The 17,888-nt window shown below is 45.1% G+C and overlaps 1 protein-coding gene across 1 annotated transcript in view; it reads right to left on the reverse strand.

Annotated features, from left to right (window-relative positions):
* The window catches only part of kcnh2b (potassium voltage-gated channel, subfamily H (eag-related), member 2b), a 160,206-nt gene that overhangs the window by 118,212 nt on the left and 24,106 nt on the right, over window positions 1–17,888 (reverse strand). The window contains exon 2 of the mRNA XM_068747953.1: window positions 11,314–11,544. Within this exon, the coding sequence (XP_068604054.1) occupies window positions 11,314–11,544 (231 nt within the window). The remainder of the gene's footprint in view (window positions 1–11,313; window positions 11,545–17,888) is intronic.

The following is a 17,888-nucleotide window of genomic DNA, read 5'->3' on the forward strand; positions in this document are numbered from 1 at the left end:
GGGCAGATCCTTTGTTCTCATCAAAGTCCATGTTACAGTCTAAGTAACCGTAGAACTGCAACAGCCAGTAAAAAGCATTGATCCTCAGCCCAACAAGGTTTCAGCATCATGTGTTTGTTTATTTTCTGACCGATCGTTGCCCAAGTTCACCCTCTGAAACGAGAGGATTACCTGCTTGGACAGTTTTCCTTGTGTGCACACACCTGCAGCTCCTCAGCCTCTCCACATTCAGTCACCTTGACAGTGCAGTGAGTGCTGCCGTTTGAAGCATTGAAACTTGAGGGGAGTGGGACTGAGTAATATGAACCGTAGGGTGTGTGGGCTCAGGCTGAGCAAGACGTAGCTGTGTGTGGTGAATAATGCATGTGATCGGGTCCCGATGGCAAGAAGGGTTCTCAAGCATGGCCCCTGCTCTCGGGCCAGAGGTCTCATGGTGGACAGTGATGGGGTTTCACCTAGCATCAAGGATTACCTGCTGATCTTAATGCAGAGCCAAACCACCAGTGAGCTAACCGGCACCAAGAATTCCACCGATGCAGGGTGGGTCTCGCTGACATTGTGTCAGATCCACGCATGAAGACGCAGCTTGAATTCTTACAAGACAATAAGTTATTTGAGGTTTTTCAGTCAGGTTTCAGAGCTCATCATAGCACAGAGACAGCATTAGTTAAAGTCACCAATGACCTTTTAATAGCGTCTGATAATGGACTTGTCTCCGTGCTTATTTTATTAGATCTTAGTGCAGCCTAAGCAGAGGCTGCCCTTAGGCTGGAACAATCTGTTGGTGTTAGAGGATCTGCATTGAACTGGTTTAGATCATATTTATCTGATAGATTTCAGTTTGTACGTGTTCATGATGAATCTTCTACGTACACTGAAGTTAAATATGGAGTTCCACAGGGTTCAGTGCTTGGACCTATTTTATTAAGAAACACAGCATACATTTCCACTGCTATGCGGACGATACTCAATTGTACCTGTCCGTTCAGCCAGACAAGGTCGATCAGTTGGTTAGACTTCAGACGTGCCTTAAGGACATTAACTCCTGGATGACCAAGAACTTCCTGTTATTAAATCTGAATAAAACTGAGGTTCTGGTTCTTGGGCCAAAACATCTCAGACATGTTTGTTCTAGTGTTGTAGTTGAACTAGATGGTGTCTCAGTGTCCACCAGCACCACTGCCAAGAATCTGGGGGTAATCTTTGATCAGGACCTGTCCTTCCTTTCAGTCCCAGATAACGTATATTTCAAGGACAGTGTTCTTTCACCTTCGCAATATTTGAAGAGTCAGGCACCTATTAACCCGAAAAGATGCAGAAGAAGTTGTCCATGCTTCTGTAACTTCCAGACTGGATTACTGTAATTCCTTCCTGTCCGGCTGCCCCAAAAGGTCTATTAAACATCTCCAGCTAATCCAGAACGCATCAGCTCGTGTTTTGACAGGAACCAGACTGGGAGAACACATTTTCTGGCGTCTCTGCATTGGCTTCCTGTTAGAGCATCCTTCTATATAAAATCCTTCTACTCACTTTTAAAGCCCTCAACAGCCTTACTGTACAGAGCTGATTATCCCACATTGCCCCACAAAAAAATGGTAATAAAGTTATTCTTTGTTGTAAGTTGATCTATATTTCTTTATTTTTCATATTTCTTTGTATGTTAATAAGGATTCAAGAGTGTTTTTTTTAGGGGGGGGGGGCGAAAAGGAGGGGCGTGACAGAAAATAATTGAGAAGCACTGCATTACACAGATAAACAGGGGCTTAAGATTGGCCGGGGCGAAGCCCCACCTTTAGGGGATGGACTGAAATGATGACGAAAGATGAAGAGTGTTCATTCAACACATGGGGCAGGCACGAGAACCACCGTTGAATCTCAGCGCTGATATCTGAACCAACATGTAACTGATCTGCTGAATATATAAATATCTTAATCTGACCCACATCCTCCTCATTGACTAAGCACCCACGAAGGAGAACAAAGAACCAGAAGAGGGTTTAGAAAAACCGGAGCAGAAACAGAAGTGCTCTGTTTAAGAGTTCATTTTCACCTTTCATCAGCATTCACATTTATTCAACTCCTTTTCCTTTCAACTTCATGTCTTCTGTCATTCTGCCCCCCCCCCACACCTAGCACAAAATTAAGTTCTAATAGCGCTGCAAAAGACATTCCGTGCTAGTGCCATTTATCGTTCCCCACCCCCTCAGTCCAGTGAACATCACTGCAACGACATTAAACTTGATTGGTGAGACATTCAAAGCCCGAGAACGGGTGGAGAAAGCAGTTCCCATTTCATCATCGTCGCCAGTCGTTTCTGTCATGGTTTATGCCTTTATAGTATATTTCCAGCGTAATGTCTGTGCTTTTCACCAGCCACATGCAGACATGCTGTTACAGGCAATGGGTAACGTTATGCATCATTACAAGGCTGGATGGATACCGCAATGAAAGGGTTAATGTTGAGACATGAAAGCACACTCAGCAACGTGACAGCTCCATTACAGAACATGCCACGTAAAGGAAGACCAAGGTTCTGACTGATCTGCAATGAATGAAACATTTTAACATGCAATACGTGTCTGTGTAAGTCGTCGGTCGTCCGGGTCGAGGTAAAGAAGAATTGTTTATTATATTTTCAGGATCGCCGCTTTATTTTAAATTTGCCCGTATTTACAGATTTCCCCTTACTCATTTTCACAGTACGCCGCACTGCTCGACACCTCTGATTTACCAGTACAGAAATAAGGGAAAACGTGTTGGTTGACAGGTATGGTTTCCATCCATTTTCACAGTGTATTGCACAAGTCCAAGAAAGGCAGGACGTTGTCCTGAACATCTTCAAGGGTGATCAGAAACACATCCGGAAGCCATTTTTGTCAAATTGGAGAAACCATCCCTGAACAGACACTATCTATCAGCAACATGCAATGCGGCCCCCAAAATCCACAACCCCCAGCCACATCTGGGTGCAGCTCAACCTAGCACCTCACCTGATGGCGGGGGGACAACGACCCTTCACCTTATTAATGCTAATGACGCCTAAAGAGTCTTATTAACCTGTGTTTCTCGGTCCTTTGTTTGTTTTCTGCTCCAACAGCAGTATAAGTATCTAAACGCTCCACCAGTCACTTAGAACTGAAGAAGCTACTTATCACAAGTCGACTGACTTGATTTTTTTTCTCATGCATTCCCGTCTCCAATAGAAATATAAATCTTTTATTGACATTGTACGTTGTACAACGAGATTAAAATGGCATACAATCCCTGGTAGCAAACATTCGCTCATACATCCACTGTGAAAGCCGAAGCAGCCTCCTGAGCCATGACTGTTGCCGATGGAGGAGAATGAAGACACCGAGCCCGACAGGCCTTGATGGACTGGTACCATGCAGGGTCCACCTCTGCCTAATCCTGCTCCTAATGGCTCCGCCTGTCAACCTGACATCAGTCAGCCAACAGAATCACAAATCCAACTGCATTTGCTTGCATTTGGTTAAAACCCTCACCCGGCTATCACTGATTCGCTGGCCTACGATATTCAACACAAGGTGACAGATCTACAGAGACCGCACGGGTATTGCCTTATATCTTAGCAACAGTTACTAAGGTCAATGCAGCGATTACCAAACGACTAGGTTACTGTGATTGGCTGCGAACCAACCAGAGTGGAGTCGTGTCCTGTGCATAGATCAGATCATAGATCACCGCGCACACAGCAAAGAGCGGGAGTTACGACGTAACGAGAGAGAACGAACGAACCCTGGAAAAATATTTAACAGTGATGAAAAGAGAGGCGGAGCCAGACGGAGGTAGCGAGACAAATCGGAAAAAACTACGACGAGCAAATATGACGAAACGTCTGTAGCGCTTAGCTTCACGGTGACGGTGGAAGACGGGCAATTAAAAAAAATATATTGTGCTCCTGAGTTAATGTTGCTGATCAGATTTAATTTATAATTTTTTCAGTATCAAATGGTTCAGGTGGTCAAAAATGTTTGTTTGTAGTTTAAATAAGGATTTAATGTATTTATTTATTTTCATTTCAGGCAAATTTAAGACATCCGAGCGGCCAGAATCTGATGTTAGAGCAAATACTTTGTTATCTTTGCAGTGTACGTTCTTTGAGCCGTATAAACTCAAACCTTCTGGATCACCCGATCCAGAATATTACTTTACTATTACTCCAAAAACTTTCAGCAAATTAAATTCAGAACTTTTGAAGTACTCCTGCCAACAGAAAGGAAAAGAAGATCAACGTTAACATCGCCTCCTTGATGGAGGTCATTGACACGAGCAGAATAACAGAGGGAGCAGTAATTATTACAGCTACGAGCTGCAGCCTCTCATGCATAAATAAATACTGATAGAAAGGTGCATTATAGATATCCAATAATAATGCTGATAGAACCATTACGAATGTAATCCAATTCTTTTGAGATGAATTGGTGAGCCTAGGAAATAAAATAAATACACAGACATAAAAGGGAACACATACGTTTAGATTTAATGTTTGCTCTCTGTAAACAGCGAGCAGCTGTTGCTTTACTGAGGGAGCATTAACAGCAAATACACAGCACTCTATTTTCAGAGGCCTCAAACATCCTTTACAACAACGATTCAAATCTGGCTGTGTGTGTGTGTGAGAGAGAGAGAGAGAGAGCGAGAGAGAGACTACACGGAGGATACCCATCGTCATATTACACTGGAGGTTTCCACAGACACTCTTTCCGGTCAGACTTTCCTCTTGCTGCCATAAACAGACAGACAGACGGACAACAGCGGGAGCGCATGCAGCCCATCATCGTAAGAGAAGGAGTCTCAGCTGTCAGGATCGAACTGAATGTAAAGCATCGCCCCAGAGCCAAACTCACAGAGCAGTCATGTTTCAGTGCAAAATTATTTCAGGACAATTTCACATAAATTTAAAAAAAAATATTCTGAGTGAATCACCAGCAATAAGTATTTCTGTTTAGCAAATAAACATCTGATGATGTAGGAGGGCATAAAAGCACCCGGAGAGCGCAGACCAAGAAACACGACCCTACATTTATTTTATCTACATTTTTAGATTCCATAACCTTTAGCAACTGTATTCACATTGATATCATTAGTCGGAAGGAGGAGACGGATTCGGGAACAAACCATTCTTTTGATGAGGCGCAGCCGGACACGGAACTACATATTACATCGGCGCACACAACAAGCTAACGTGCCTACGTCATCACGTAACTACGGCATCCAGGCATGGACCAAATACATCACAATTAGTTTAGAAGTTATTCAATAAAAGCAGACTTTGAGTAATGGTGGGTTCTTCTGGATACAGAACTTCTGAAGATACAGCAAATCTGTTTGTCCTCTACTAATTCCACAGCGTCTTGGTGAAGGCCAGCAGAAACAGAACCTCCTTGGTGGAGATTATTGAAAGGGTCCAAAAATAAAAGTGTGTTATTGTGGAAAATGTACCCCGATTTCACCTGGATCTGTTCTCTCGAGTATTAACGACAGACCGAGGGAACATGGGACGACACATAGAACGAGAGAACCTGAAAACACTGAGGAACCAGAGAGAATGTTCTGGCAGAGAACCGTCCAGAGAGGCAGCAGCTGATCAGGTGCGTCTCGTTCAGTTCGACGATGCTGTGTCTGTGCGGGTTTTCTCTGGGTCCTCTGGCTTCCTCCTACCTTCAAAAGCATGCAATTTAGGTGTCCATAGACATGGGTGTAAGTGTGGGTGTTTGTCTCTCATGTTGCCCCATGATAGGCTGGCATTTCATTCGGGGTTTACCCCACCTTTTGCCCGTAGCCAACTGAGACAGGCTCATGAGCCGGTGTCGACGGTGGCAAGCGTCTCGTCTACAAAAACATGGATGGATGCACACAGAGATGGGAAGATTAGCTCGTGCTACCTGGAGCGTGCCGTTATTGTAGCTAGATGCCCACACTGATCTGCATGGCGTGATGGTCCTATGTTGGCCTGCGCCTGCGTCGTGTCTGTGTGTGTACGAGCACGCCAAACAGTCTGCATGGTGAATGAGGCGGACACACAATGCAACACAATCACACTGCAGTGTGTCAGGATTCACCCAAAACAGGGGGGGTGCACGCACTGGTATAGGCACACACTGCACAGGACTAGGACTCCAAGACCTGCAGCTAAATGCAGTTTTCAAGGATAAACATGCAAGCTAACCAACTAGCCCCACCTGCGCAACCTTATAATAGAACTCAGTACTATTAGTGCGGTAGATTTACTTTAATTGGGGAGATATACAGGTTTTTTAAGCAGGTTTAGTCTAATCACTCAGCTCGTCCAGCTCAACACGTTGAGAAATGCTGATGCCGAACCCTCTTTTGCCCCTCCCCTTTCCTCCACCTGCCAGTTACTCCAATCCATGGAGATATTGTCCTTATCACTTTATCAACCTGGCTTTGGTCAATCGCACCTGGTGTGATGCAGTCTTCTGCTGCTCAGCTCGACCGGGTCCTTGTGATCCAGGAGCACACCCACTCTCCGGTCAGGTGCAGGGCCTGCCCCCCCCCCCCCCCCCCCCCCACGGCTGTGTGGCTCGAGCTGCAGCCACAGAGGGAGGATGTGCTTCTCAGTCCCAGTTAACTTCTCGTGGGGGGTTATATTACATGGTAACAGGGTTAGGTTGCAGACCATGCTGTGCTGTGATGCTTTTAGTCTGAGCCCGCCTTCCTGTTTCTGCACCCCCCTCCCGGGTCCTCTGGCCTGTTACATAATGGACCGCGGTGCAAGTTCACATCACCTTGTTCGTTTGCGCTGAGACAAATAAATGCTCTCTGATGTCGATCTCTTCAATTAAAACAACCGATGCAACTTGGAGTGTGAGCGACAGAGCCGTGTGTGTGTGTGTGTGTGTGTGTGTGTGTGCTGTTCGCTGGAGGTGGGAGCAGCACGCCAGTCATTGTTGTGGCTTCTCCCCAGGGAAGCTGCAGCTCTCTGAGAGCTTTGCTTAGCTACTGCTGCTAGGCAATCAACCCCCACCCCCTCCCCGCCCTCCTTAAGTTGCTGAGGGCGGCCTTCCCCCTCTGGGCTCGCTGCATTAACCCCGCACAGTGCTATTAGAACACTCTCATTTTCTGATAAACACCTGCTGGTCCTCAAGACCTTCGACACACTGATAATGGCAGGGATGTTATCAGTTCACAGAAGCGACATGGAAACGTGTTTGTGTTTGAAACCGGGGAGATTTCTCTGCATGTTCCACAAGGCTTTATTCCCTGTAGCCAGATTGTGTACGAGTCAATGCAACACAAAATAAGCTTCATGACACAAACTCAAAGCCATATTTGTTGGTTTGTTGTGTGTCGGGCAGAAACAAACACTGTCTACAGTGGACATAAAGAACATTGTGGATGCAGCTGCTTGTCTCATGGAAACAGAATTTGTCTCAGTTATTACAGGCGTGATTCAGAGAGTGCAACTTCAGCTGTAAGAACAAATGTAGAGGGAAAAATCTTCAGTCCCATAAAAGCAAAGTTGTACCCTAATGTCTAAAGAAGTTCTGTATAATCACACACTGCTGATCCGCTACTGATCTAGTTTGTGAAACTGTCCTTACGTCTTTGATGCAGACAACCTCTACTACAAACCACTCTGTCACGGAGTTGCAAGCTCAACATCCTCTCTGCCAGGGGCAAGAAGAGACAAAGAGACAGATGTCTGGAGAAAGTTGAAGACACTTTAAAGTGTGAATGGCCAGATTGAGAAGAGAGATAGCGAAGAGGAGAGAAAGTCATTCAGATGGGGTTCAGATGTCGGAGCAAAAGAGAGATGGGGGACTATCCATCTACTCAAAGCAAGTTATTTTCCTCTGTCCAGCACAGAAGACACAGCGTCTCCTTTAATACCCCTCTGAGTCACAACCAGGTCTACCCTTAAACCATGTCATAGTAACGTTCATAGATCTACTGGATTCAAAGCTCTTCTGGTCAATACTGTACTAGGGGAGTATCCCGACACCTCTGCATGCTCAGAGTGCAGTTTTCCTCACACACTTTACCTCGAGAGCACGAGCGATTAAGCTGGGTGGCAAGCTGGGCGGGACAATCGAGCATTAGAGTGAGGGGAGAGATGCATCATCATGAAGGCTCTTCCCCAGACTTGGAATGAGATAAATGAGCACATACGGAGTGTGTGTGTGTGGTGTGCAAAGTGTTCATTGTATGGATGCAGGGTTTGGTCTTGACTATACGGAGACTATTGATACGGCGTCTTCTGCAGGCTTGAGCTAAAGGGATGAGAAATGGATGCACATTGTTTCCTCCCTGTGTGCATTATGGGTAACAGGTGTGGGCTGGGTTCGATCAGCGGCCTGCATACCCAGCACTACATACTCGTGTGTATGAGAGCTTCAGCATGTGACTATGATTGAGGGTAAGGAGTCACCAGGGTCACACCCACCCACATTAGCACACATAGTCCAAAAAGAAATACACAACACACGAAGACCCTGTTCAATCTATTACATTGATCTGCTGCAGCAAAGATAAGGAGTCCTGGTCTACTACTGTACTTTCAGCTTGTCCCGTGAGGGGTCCGCACAGCAAATCAAAGTTCTCAGCGTCACCCTGTCCTTTTCATTGTCCTCCCCAAAAACCAGCCACTCTCATGTCCTCCCTCACTACGTCGTTGCCGGACCTCTATCCCTGTTCCCTGGCAGTTCCCTGGCAAGATAGGGGGTCCTAGTCTACGGGTCTGAATTCAGTTATTGCTTTAACCACCACAATAGTTGTTGCTAGTTGTTTTAAGGTGTTGGGTGGGCAAGAAAGGCTTCCAGAAGACTGGAATACAACAGCTAAGGTGATCAGTCAGACAGGTAGGAGAGTACTGGGTGTGTCTTCGAGAATTAAATGAGATAAGGAGACCTGGTGGTGAAAACAAGAAGTGCAGAATACAGGGAAAGAGGTTGGCAAAGAAGAAGTAGGACATTGAGAGGACAGAGCAGTCCCAACTCAATACTAAAGGCCACCCCTTGGTGGTCACAATGAGGAAAATTAGCGGGAATAAAGGGTAGTAGAGGCACCTGTTGTGGACCAGGATCAGGAAGTCAGTGAGGATGAAGTTAGAAAGGTAATGAATAGGATGAAGAATAAGAAGGCCGTTTTGCCCGGATGACAAACCTGTGGATGTGTGGAAGTGTCTAGGAGAGGTGGCTGGAGAGTTTTTAACGGGCTTGTTTTATACAATCCTAGAGGGGAAGAAGATGCCAGAGGAACGGAGGAGACATGTGCTGCTGTCCATTTTCAAGAAGAAGGGAGACATACAGAGTTGCAGAAACTATAGAGGGATAAAGCTAATGAGTCATACGATGAAGTTATGGGAAAAATATAGTTGAGGCTAGACTAAGGACGGAAGCAAGTATTTGTGAGCAGCAGTATGGTTTTATGCTGAGGAATAGTACCACAGATGCAATGTTAGCATTGAGGCTAGCAATGGAGAAGTACAGGGAAGGTCAGAAGGAGCTGCATTGTGTCTTTATAGATCTAGAGAAAGCCTAGGACAGGGTGTCCAGAGACGAACTGTAGTACTGCATGAGGTACTGTGGTACTGCATGAGGAAGTCTGGAGTGACAGAGAAGTATGTCAGAGTAGTTCAGGACATGTAGGACAGTTGTATGACAGGTGTGTTCTGTGATACGAGAGAGTCAGCGAGGATGAAGGGACAGGTCTACAAGACAGTGGTGAGGACAGCCATGATGGACGGCTTAGAGACAGTGGTGAGGACAGCCATGATGGACGGCTTAGAGACAGTGGTGAGGACAGCCATGATGGACGGCTTAGAGACAGTGGTGAGGACAGCCATGATGGACGGCTTAGAGACAGTGGTGAGGACAGACATGATGGACGGCTTAGAGACAGTGGTGAGGACAGCCATGATGGACGGCTTAGAGACAGTGGTGAGGACAGCCATGATGGACGGCTTAGAGACAGTGGAGAGGACAGCCATGATGGACGGCTTAGAGACAGTGGTGAGGACAGCCATGATGGACGGCTTAGAGACAGTGGCTCTGAGGAACAGACAGGAGGCGGAGCTAGAAGTGGAGGAGATGAAGATGCTGAGGTTCTTCTTGGGAGTGACCAGGTTGGACAGGATTAGAAATGAGACAATAAGAGGGACAGTGAAGGTTAGACATTTTGGAGACAAGGTCAGAGAGACCAGACTTTGATGGTTTGGACATGTCCAGAGGAGAGACAGGGACTATATCGGTAGAAGGATGCTGAGGATGGAACTGCCAGGGAACAGGACTAGAGGACGACCCAGGAGAAGAGACATGGACGTAGTGAGGGAGGACATGAGAGTGGCTGGTGTTGGGGAGGACGATGCAAAGGACAGGGTGAAGTGGAGACGGTAGATTTACTGTGCGGACCTCTGACGAGACAAACCGAAAGGAGTTTAAGAATAAGAAGAAGTTAGTTGTTTTCAGGGATATTTCATCAGAACAGTCATTCCTTAGTTTGGATGGTCTTTGCATGGATTATTTCCTTGTAATCTGTCGTTTCTCTCTGACTGAGGACAGATTACTGTTCCCAGCCCACAGACTGAAAACTGCTGCGGACTTTCAGCATGGCTTCCAAACTTTACCACTGATTTATGCTGTTCACAGGAGCGACAGGAATGACAACACCTTTGTAATAGTATACGCAGGGCTGTAGCGTTTTATGAGGTACTTTTGTCTAGCAGCTTAATGGTGAGTGCCTGCATCGCCAGGATAAACAGAGGAAGGAGAAATGTGCAGAGGGGAGAACTGAACTGGCTACACACTCCAGGAAGGATCAGGGAATTACTGGGAACGTCTCTCCATTCTGCCCTCCCTCTTCCTACAGCTCGTCCAGAGTTGATGAGAAAACACTGAATGTCAGTTGGTTCCTCAATCAATGACAAATCAAAAGTGATTCGACGCCGATACGGCTGAATCATTAGCATAAGAGCTAACACGACTAGCATGGTGAAGAGGATGTGTCATTCCCCAAGTCAATGAAGCTTTCACGACCGCCCACAGCAGCTGCTGCAGTCAAATCTTCTAGAAGTGGCGCCTCCTCCGCTAGCATAGCATCCAGCCGTCTGAGGCTCACGACTCACAAGACTTCAATCACATGAGTCATTAAGCTAACATTAAGCTGCTCTGTATGTGTGGGTTTATAATACAACAGGATAGCAGATCAAATGAACCGGTTCTTTCCATTTGCATGCTAATCATAAACATGGATCTCGATCACGATCTCTTGCCCTCTCTCTCTCTCTCATCCAAACAAACAGCTCTCGGATAGCTTCCGATTTCCTACCATCTTTGCGGTACAGGTTGATCTCCAGCTTCCTCTCCTCTGATCCCAGCAGGGCCTGCGCCATCTGGGCGATGGCCAGTCGCTTGGTGTCAGGTCCATACAGGAAGTTGCACGTGCAAGGCTTCTGCATGATCTCAGCACGCGAGAAGCCGCACATATGGCAGAAGCCATCGTTGCAGAAGATGATGGCGCAGTTCTCCACTCTCGCATTCGCTATGACAAACTTACGACCTGTGGAAAGAAATGACAGAAGTATGAGCTCAGCCTCCCGTGTGATCTGTCTGTAAGACAAAGTTCAGTAGACAGATGGACAGATAAATGGAGCACATGGACTCTTTAGTTGAAATAGAGGCGAATCTCTCATGGAAACATCAAAGTCTGACAGGTTGATGGCCTCCACTCCGACAGCTTTAAGCCTGTTTTTGCTGGCCTTTCTGTGTTGCTCCCTCCACAGGTTGTCCCTGCCTGTCTTTCTGTGTTGCTCCCTCCACAGCTTGTCCCTGCCTGTCTTTCTGTGTTGCTCCCTCCACAGCTTGTCCCTGCCTGTCTTTCTGTGTTGCTCCCTCCACAGGTTGTCCCTGCCTGTCTTTCTGTGTTGCTCCCTCCACAGCTTGTCCCTGCCTGCCTTTCCTTCCACTAGGTTGTGGAGATACACGTCACCTGTGGCCTCATCTATAAAGGTATGACCTTTCTAAGATGGCTCTCTCATCCTTCTGGACACATTCAACAACTTTCACCACAACACTGATTTCTGACCTGCGTTTGAATTCTGTTCTTTAAATGAATTTGCGGTTGATTGTGTTTCTCCCTCCTTGGTGGTGAATGAGCTGGGAATAACAAGCGCTTCTATCCCTGCTACTTTCACTCAGTACTGAGTCCCTGAGTCAGGAATACTGCAATCAGTGACTGGTGACAGTAAAGGTAAAGACAGAAGGAAGGAAGAATAAAAAAAAAGAAGAGTAGTCGTTAGAACCAAGAAAACAAGTATCGGCAAGTAAGTAATGAACAGAAAAAGGAAGAATCACTCCACATCACTCAGCATTCATGCATTCACATCTCTGATCGACAGAACGTTTCCATGTGCAGATGTGAGCCTAGTTTCTACTGTGCTTTTGGCTTGTCCCTCCACTTCACGTCTTTCTCTTCTTCGACCCACAGTATTGCAATTTCCAGCAGCGTCCCGTTTCAAGAATGAAATATTTTAATAAGTAGAAAAGCACCCGGAGAGCGCACACCTCCACCAAGCACCTCAGTGTCCCTATATTGTGATTTACACCAAAAATAACAGCCCTACATTTATTTAGTCTATATTTTTAGATTCCATAACCATGAAAACAAACCTTTAGCAACTGGATTCATATTGATGCCATTAGTTTAGAAGTTATTCAGTAAAAGCCGACTTTCAGTCATGGGGGGGTTCTTCTGGATCTCGATCCAGAGCTTCTGAAGATACAACAAATCCGTTTGTCCACTACTAATTCCAGAGAGTCTTGGTAAAGGACAGCAGAAACAGAACCTCCTTGGTAAAGGATAAGAGATATTTTATTGAAAGTGTCCAAAATAAATCATTTCGTTGTGAAAATTTAACCCAATTTTAACTGGATCAGTTTCCTCAGGTATTAAAGACAGAACTACACTACATATAAATCCTGATGCATGTAGGTATGAGATAGCCTTGTATTAGTCCCTCCCCCAAGGGAGGGACATAGACGGAGGTGTTAAAAGAGAACCCGTGAGGACCCGTCAGCACTCATTTCCTCTTCAACTTGTTTCTGAATTGTTTTATTCAGTGTTTAAATCTTTCAACTGGTCTCTTCATTGATCACACACCTCTGAATGGGATAAAATAACCAATGAGAGTTCGGGAAAACTCCAACAAGCCTCACAAATGGGCTTTAAATGTTCAAATGTAGGGATCAGATCCAGAAGACATTTTTCATGATATTGCCTATCAGACTCATTTATGACTGTGATTTATGGTGACTGAATTGAAGGCATATTTTACAAGGTATGATTTATTTGAAAAAAACTCCATTATAAGTAAATGGGAAAATCCGGATCGCAACAGTATCCGCATTCTGGATCCACTCCGGATGAAATTCGGTGGTAGGATAGAGATCCCCGCCCTACATGACTTTGTCAAACTGCATAAATAATCCAGGATCTCTTCTTGATCGTCACCAAAATTGAATCAACTGTCAATATCAAAAAAGATTGGGAATCAAAAATTCCCAATATTTCCTAAAAATGTCATCAAGATTTGTCCAGAACATTTTGAGTTGTCATGCTAACAGACCAACAAACAAACCAACGCAGGGAAAACCATAACCTCCTTGGGGGGAGGAAACAAATGCATAGCTTTCTAAAAATTAATTATACCTAGAAAATGATTATTTGCAGATAATTTATCCGTAAACAATCAGTGTCATTTTTGGTGTCCATCACTTTTAAAATTAAATAATTTAAGGATCGTATATTCTACCCTTTTTCCACAAGTTAACGCAGTTCAAACACTTATATGAAATATCTTGTGCTGCAGGACAGCATCTGTCGTTTCTGTCTCAAACAGCTCTGCCAGAAACGCCTCTGAAAACGAAAACGAAACTAAGTTAATTGCGTGCATGCGATGTATGTGCATGCATATGCACGTTTTTGTACTGTGATGTCACAGTAAGAGAGATTTATTCCAGAAGCGTTTCTGTACTTGAAGGATTGACTGGATGGTTTATTTTGCTGTTTTTCTGTTGATAATGACCCAAACCCTCCATAATAGTGTAGAAACATGGGGAAAGTGAGTTTTTCATCATATGGGGCCTTTAAGAATGTGCTAATGAAGCCCTGATGCAGCCCCTCTGCCACACTGTGGTATCTCACAGTCGCACTCTCCGTGCATTTGTTTCCTATCCTGTCTGGTGAAATGTTCACCTAACATGGTCTAAAAACACAATTACAAGCTGGTAACAAGGTCACAATTCAGGCAAGACATTCCCACTATAATGAGAACGTCCATATGGGAGTTGTTCATCAGGTGAGTTTCTGTGACAGGATTGGGCAAAAAGACCGTCATGACCATTAAGCTTTATTAGGCTATATATGATAACGGTTATTTTACAATGAAGGAGCAGGTCCTTATTTCAGCCTAGCTCTCAAAAGAACAGCCCGACGCTCTGGGTCATTTCCATTTCCTGTTCTTAGCCAAAGCCAGCAGTGATAAATCTCCCTCAAGGTCTTCAGGCTGTGGACAGGGACACAGACCTCACTGCTGGAGAGAACACGGAGGGGTTCTGGTTCCAGGAAACACCTTCCATCAGCTTGTCAGCCCTTGACCACAGCAGACCTCAAAAACAGCGACTGGTCCTGGGAAACTGGCTTTACAATAAAATAATCTGTGCATCTCAACGTCTTTACATTGTTCAGAACCAAACAGAGGCAGAAACAAGCCAGTGTGGAGTTTTTAAATATATTCAGCCCTCAGGCTAGCTGCAGGACTGTCCCCCCGCACGCCAATCAAATGTCCAACCAGCATCACTACCTGTATATCTTGTGCAACTTTACCAGGGAATGACACCCCACCAGACTTCACCTGGATGGTCGGCCGAGACTGGCTACCCTGCAGCCAATGCAGCAGATGATACTCATCATCCTCAAATTATGCAATTACTGTTTTTAGATTAGAGCATTTTATGAAAAATAAATGGTCTATTCTAAGGATGCACTGATCAAGCGTCAAGCCGTCGATCTGCACAGATTTCCTTCATTTCCTTCATTTTGTGGCCGATTCCTTCATATGAAACCGATCTCATCCACCGATCTCATCCACCGGTCTCATCCGCCAGTCGTATCCACTGGTCTCATCCACCGGTCTCATCCACCGATCTTATCTATATTTCATAGGTATGAAAGTCAGCCACTGTCTCTTTCTGCTCTGCCATGAGATCACTGACATGTCCGCCTTCTTGCCCGAGCCTATGGCTCCGCCCCCTGCTGCATTGAAAGCACCCGTTTAGCCTAGCTGGACATGCAGTAGATGAGAAAAGACGTTGCCTCTCTGGTGAAAAAGCAGAAATGCTTTCGTTCATCAAAAAAAACCTGCCACTGATGTACAAGTGACTGCAAAAAGTCTGTGAGAACAATAACCTGTTTATTCTTGTTTTTAGCCGTTGACTTATGAACATGTTACACATGCAGCACAATGTTTTGTAGAATGTTAGACTATTAGGACCATTAGTCCTGTAAGCTGTTGCAACTTATTTTACATTGAACTAGCCAATGTTTTTGCACTATAAGAAAGAAAAGCCAAAACGCAGGACACCTTTTTGGTTGTTTAGGTTGTTTTGTTAATTTGTCCTGTAGATAGTTATTTTATTAACAACCTCAAATATTGTTTTCCTTTTATTTGTAAAAGCAAAATACTGCTGTGCACTTTATTTTTGATGAGAGCCTAAAAACAGGACTGCGGGGTAATCTGTTGCACAAGTTTTGTTTATTTTCAATACAATAAGATTGAATTTTGAAGGTCTATCTATACTGTCAGTTATTGCAAAAAATCGGTATTTGCAGGTCAGGATTTTGTCAAAATCGGTCATCGGCCAGAAAATTGCAATCGGTGCAGCCCTAGATTGAAGCCAAGCAATGTTCAATCCTGTAGTCGATCATTTTAGCCTGAAAGAAAGCGGTAGGTTAAAAATGTAATTAATGAATCTATTTTCTTTGAAGACAAACAAAGATAATCTGTGTTTTGTTTGGTGCAGAGGACATTTCAGAAATGAGTTAAAAATAATATATGTGAGACACATAAATCACACCGGGAAACAGATGAAGTGCTTATAGTAGGCAAAGACAACTAAAATGTTACCATTACACATTTGGTCAATACATATATCCACTATGCAATGACAATAAAAGGCTTTCTATATGCCTTTTGTTCACATTTTTATCATTTATACTACCTCAAATGAGCCCATAGACGAACGCAGACGAGTACACACTTTTTTATAGTGTATTTAATTTGCTGACCTTGACTCTCTCTTATTTACCAGCCACTGATGTGCATGTCGTTTCTCATGCTGTGTCTGCTGCTTGCTCTCTCATTCAATTTCCTCTATATTCTCTCCATTTCAATTGTGTGTTTTAAATTAAGAGGGCGGCCCACGGGAATGCAGCGGAGCTCCGAGGCAATTTCGTTGAATTTTTTCGATTTATTGTCGTCTTTTGTTTAATGTGCCACCTCCACAACACGGCAGGTGATCGGTATAGCCGTGCCGAGCTTCTGGAGTTAAAGGGGTAACTGATTCATCCACTACCAGAGAACATTTTCATCCCATTTTCATCAAGCTCAGCAGCGGAAGGCGGTGGAGGAGACGCTGTGAGCGGGCTCGGTATGATGGACGAGATTATTAGGAGGTCAGTGATCACTGTGTATGGGTAAGTGTGCCAGATGTTGATCCCTGCGTGGACGGCGCGGGGCGTGGTCACAGACCCAATTCAGGTGTGGGAGCAGACGCACCTGCTGGTGGATCACCGAGGGTGTGAAAAAGGAAAAGAGACACAACAATCACCGGAGGACGACGGGTGATTGGACTGCGGATTTACAGAGACATGATGGAGCAGAGGATTGGCCTGTAGCACAATCAGCATTCCAGGAGTGGACAAAGAAGCTGACGGTTGTGTTTTTGGTGATCGGAGTAGGAGACAGCGAAGAGTGGCCGCACCACGGACACGGAGGTTTGGACTGGGCAGACATGTAATTTTGTTTGGTCTTTTGGTTTTGATGCTGCCTCGCTGAACTATGTTGGTGGCCCATACTGCATCGAAAAACATAAAGAAAGTACTGACTCTGACGTCTTGTCTCTGACGTCTTGTCTCCTGCCCCGTTCATATTGTGTGTGATTCTTTGAATTTATCCGTAACATAGGCTAAAAGCCAACCCCTTCAAGACACCGCTACCCTCAATCTTCCTCTCAATTTTCACCGAGACCTGGTTGGACCCCTCCACACCGATCGCAGCTATCCAGCTAGCAGGTCCTTCGAGCTGACACATCAGCCGACTCGGGACAATCGATTGGAGGAGGACTGTTCGTGCATCTGTTGGATTCTTGGTGTACAAATGTTGCTGTCCGGACGTGAAATTCATGCTGCTGAAATGCAGGCCCTTCTACCTACCGAGGGGATTCAGCGTTGTTTACATCTGTGCTATGTATATTCCCCAAGATGCTAATGCTAAGCTAGCGTTAGCTCGACTGCAGGACTGCATCAACACCCAGTGGGGGACTTCAACCATGCCGACCTGAAGACTGTGTTCCCAAACTTCCACTGCAATATAAACTGTCCAACCAGAGGCAACAAAAATCTGGATCAAGTCTTCACAAACCTCCCTAAAGCCTATAAAGCTTACCCAGATCCCCATCTAGGCCTGTCTGCCCATCGATCCCCTCTCTAACTCTCTAACGGCAACATATCAAGTCTGCTGAACCCATAACCCGGACTCTGAGAGTTTGGCCTGAGGATGCTGTTTCACAGATACAGGACTGCTTCCAGAGCACAAACTGGAAGCAGTGCGGACAGTGGCTGTGTTT

This window comes from Brachionichthys hirsutus, chromosome 14 (assembly GCF_040956055.1).
Source record: "Brachionichthys hirsutus isolate HB-005 chromosome 14, CSIRO-AGI_Bhir_v1, whole genome shotgun sequence".
Taxonomy (NCBI): Eukaryota; Metazoa; Chordata; class Actinopteri; order Lophiiformes; family Brachionichthyidae; genus Brachionichthys; species Brachionichthys hirsutus.